At 49.8% G+C, this 3902-nt stretch overlaps 1 protein-coding gene across 1 annotated transcript; it reads left to right on the top strand.

Annotated features, from left to right (window-relative positions):
* Window positions 1–375: 375 nt before the first annotated feature.
* Window positions 376–1308, top strand: EAH_00049060 (small nuclear ribonucleoprotein, putative; the record flags this gene model as incomplete). Its single annotated transcript, XM_013391366.1, has 3 exons — window positions 376–460; window positions 799–905; window positions 1135–1308. The coding sequence occupies 3 exons, from the start codon at window positions 376–378 to the stop codon at window positions 1306–1308; spliced, it is 366 nt and encodes a 121-aa protein (XP_013246820.1).
* Window positions 1309–3902: the final 2594 nt, after the last annotated feature.

The following is a 3902-nucleotide window of genomic DNA, read 5'->3' as shown; positions in this document are numbered from 1 at the left end:
TAGACATTAAAGAGAAGAAATACGGCGAATAATAACAACAAACTAAGACAATTAGTTAACAGTACACTTGGGGCTTTAAAGAGAGCTGCCCTAAAGCCCCAGAAAGGGAGAGCTTGAGGTGTACGTACAGCTGGGTAAAGCTGCGAAAAGAAAGAAATAAAAAGTTTAAAAAGAAAGAATTAAATAAAAAGATATAATTTCTAAGATCTGCTGCTTCTTGCATCTCTGCTGCAATCTTGAGGTGTATGTACACCTCAACATATTGAATGTATGCCAGAGTTGTGTAAGTGGGGGGGTTCTTAAGACCCTTTATTTTCATCCTTTTTTTGTTCTCTTTTCATATAAATTGTTTATTTTTAATTATATTGCAAGGAAATGGCGAAAGTTGCCTCCATCGGCATCCCTGTAAAGCTCCTTCACGAGGGGCTCGGCCACACCATCACTGTTGAAACAAAGACGGGTATGTACATACACCCCAACTACAGCAACATTTTCTCGCATTTCTTTCTCCTGATTGCAGCCTAAACCCTCAAAGCAGCTGCAAATATCAACAGCACAAAGCTGCAGCGGGAGCAGTGGGAGGAGCTGCTCCTGCTGCAGAAACAGCAGCAGCAGCAGCAATAATAGCAGCAGGAACAGCAGCAGCAATAATAGCAGCAGCAGCAGCAGCAATAAGGGCAGTAGCCTCTGCGGCAGGACGTGGCTGGCTGCCTCGTCTGGCGTGCGAGAGGCGCTATTACAACCATTATACTCTGGGGGTTTAGGGTTTAGGGTTTAGGGTTTGGGGTTTGTGCTCAGGGTCTCTCTACCGAGGCACTTTAGAAAATGCAGAAGATAATATGAATATGTTAATTCAAGGGGTGTCTGTAACGCACAAGGATGGGAAGGTCTTGTCTCTCGAGCAGGTCTACATCCGAGGGAGCCAAGTAGGGTTTAGGGTTTAGGGTTTAGGGTTTGTGGTTTCGTTGAAACCTATATATTGCATGCATATGCCTTTATCTGTTTAGGGTTGATGGTTTAGGGTTTATGGTTTCCTGTGCGACAAACTGAATCCCCTCCACCCATTCCCAAACCCTAAACCCTAAACCCTAAACCCTAAACCCTAGAAAGTGTGTTATTGTGTGTGTTGTTTAGGTCCAAATGGTTATATTCCCAGATATGCTGAGACATGCCCCAATGTTTAAATTTGCAGACAGAAGCAAAGGACGAAGGCCTCTAGGTTTAGTAGGCATGCGTAGAGCGATGAACATGAGAAATGCTAGAGGCAGAGGAGGTAGAGGGGGTAGAGGTAGAGGAGGAGGCTTCTAAACCCTAAACCCTAAACCCTAAAATATATCTATCAAACCTCAGGCATATCCAACCAAATCCACACAATCAAACGGATGCTCAGCAACGCTGCTTAAGAGCCCATACAGGGGGGCCCCCTGGGGGCCCCCGATTGGCTTAGGCCTCCGAGGGTCCCCCCTTCGCTTAGGGCCCTTGGGGGCCCTTAGGGGGCCCCCAAACGGGCCCTTAGGCTTGGGGCCCCAAGGGGGGCCCTTAGTCTCAGGGTTTAGGGCCCGTAAGGGGGCCCCTAGGCTTAGGGCCTATGGGGGCCCCCAAGGGGGCCCCTAAGGTTCGAGTGTCTAGTAGGCCCTTAGGCTTAGGGTTCTTAGGGGGCCCCTAAGGGGCCCTTAGGGGCCCCTAGTTGGCTCTTAGGGGCCCCCTAAGGGGCCCCCCAGCAGAATGAGTGACGCCTGGGAAGGGATGTCTTGGATTAGGGGGCCCTCTGAATAGGGTTTAATATAATTGTTAAGTTCGGGGCCCCCTGAATAGGGTTGAATATAATTGTTACGTTCGGGGCCCCCTGAATAGGGTTTAATATAATTGTTGAGTTGGGGGCCCCCAGGGCATTGGAGGAGAGAGACGAAATGAAGAAGATAAATGCAGGAAGAAGAAGGGGAGGGGGGGTTGAGGCTTCTGCTGCTGTCAGCTGCTGCTGCAGTTGCGGCTGCAGCAGCAGCTGCAGCAGCAGCAGCTGCTGCTGGAGGGGTACTCCTGCTTCCTCTATGGAGGCCCCTTTTGCTGTCTGAGGGGGCCCCCTGGTAGCACGAAGGGGGCCCCCTGCTTTGGGGCCCCTAGGGAAGGAGGAGAAGAGCAGCAAAACAGAAACAGCGACACCCAGAGGGACATGAAACTGCTGCTGCTGTAGCAGCAGCAACAGCAGCAGCAGCAGCGGCTGCAGCTGTAGCAGCAGGAGGGGTTGTTGCTGCTAAGCAACCCTGCAGCCGCAGCACAAGCAGCACGGTCTTGCTATTGCAGCAGCAGCTGCAGCAGCAGCTGCAGCAGCAGGAGGAAGGACAGTGGTTTGTGTTGCCTTAGCTGCATGCAGCAGCTGCTGCTGCTTTTCAGTTCCTGTATAAGAACTGGGTTGCTTACAGAGAATGTCTGGAGACCCTGAGCATCAAGGAGACTGTCTCCTTTGCTGTCTCCGTTGTCAGCGCTGTCCTATTAGAGGGGGCGCTGCCGTCCTGAGGTATATATATATATATATATATATATATATGTAGGGTTTAGGGTTTAGGGTTTAGGGTTTAGGTTTAGAGAAAAAGGAGACAGAGAAAGAAGAGACAAATAGACAGAGAAAAGCAGAGAAGAGGCCCAGAGATAATGAGGAGACTCAGACGATGATTTTAAACAGCAGACAGACAGAGACAGAGACAAAGACAGACGGAGACAGACAGACGGAGACAGACAGACAGAGACAGACAGACAGAGACAGACAGACAGAGACAGAGAGGGACAGGTAACGGGGAGACAGAGACAGAGGCAGGAAGAGACAGAGATAGGGAGACAGTAGGAGACAGAGACAGAGAAACGGAAGGAGACAGAGAAAGAGACAGAGACAGAAGGAGACAGATAACGAGGAGACGAAGGCAGGAGACAGACAACAAGGAGACAGATATAAGGAGACAGAGAGACAGAGAGAGACAGAGACAGAGACAGAATGAGACAGAGAGACAGAGGCAAAAGGAGACAGAGAGACAGAGACAGAGAAACAGAGACAGAGAGACAAAGACAGAGAAACAGAGACAGAGAAACAGAGACAGAGAGACAGAAGGAGACAGAGACAGAGAAGTAGCCTAGCCCTCACCGCCTGCAGGGCAGTTTGTTGCAGAGACAGCAGACCAAGAGAATGCGACTGTCTCCTTTCTCCCTTCTCAGGAGACACCGCAAACGAAGAACTTCGAGGCCTCCACAAGGAGACAGACACTGCGTAGTCTCCTGCAACCCCACACAGATCAACCTCTACCTAGCCGAGTTGTAGCTGAGTAGCTAGCTAGCTAGCTAGCTAGCTAGCTAGCTGACAAGTTATTCAGCTTGGTGCCAGAATGGCTACCCACTAGCTGGGTTGTAGCTGAATGGCTAGCTAGCTAGCTAGCTAGCCAACTGGGTTGCAGCCAACTAGCTAGCTAGCTAGCTAGTTAGCTAGCTAGGTAGCTAGTTTGCTAGCTAGCTAGTTTGCTAGCTAGCTAGCTAGATTGTAGCTAAATAGCTAGCTGGGACTGGCCTGTTGTCATGGGGATGTCGGCGAAACCGTAGCCTAAGACAGTGTGGCGACCCAAAGGAGACACCGACATAACCTGAGGAGACACCTGAATAAAGAATGAAGGGTTTAGGGTTTAGGGTTTAGCGGTTAGCTGGCCGCGGAAAGGAGACAGCAGGAGCTACTAAGGAGAGACGCAGCACACAGATGCAGATATAAACAAAACTAATAATTAAAAGGAGACAAAAGATATAAAAGGAGACAGAGAGGAGACAAGCAGATGTACAGTTATATACAAGAAACAACAAACCCTCAGTGCTGCTGCTCTCAGCAGCAAACCCTAACCCCACGAACTAAACCCTAGACCCTAAACCCT

The sequence above is a fragment of the Eimeria acervulina genome, genomic scaffold, assembly GCF_000499425.1.
Source record: "Eimeria acervulina Houghton genomic scaffold, Eah_scaff786, whole genome shotgun sequence".
NCBI classification, from domain to species: domain Eukaryota; phylum Apicomplexa; class Conoidasida; order Eucoccidiorida; family Eimeriidae; genus Eimeria; species Eimeria acervulina.
The sequence above is the reverse complement of the archived record's forward strand: the minus strand, read 5'-3'. Positions and strand labels throughout refer to the sequence as shown.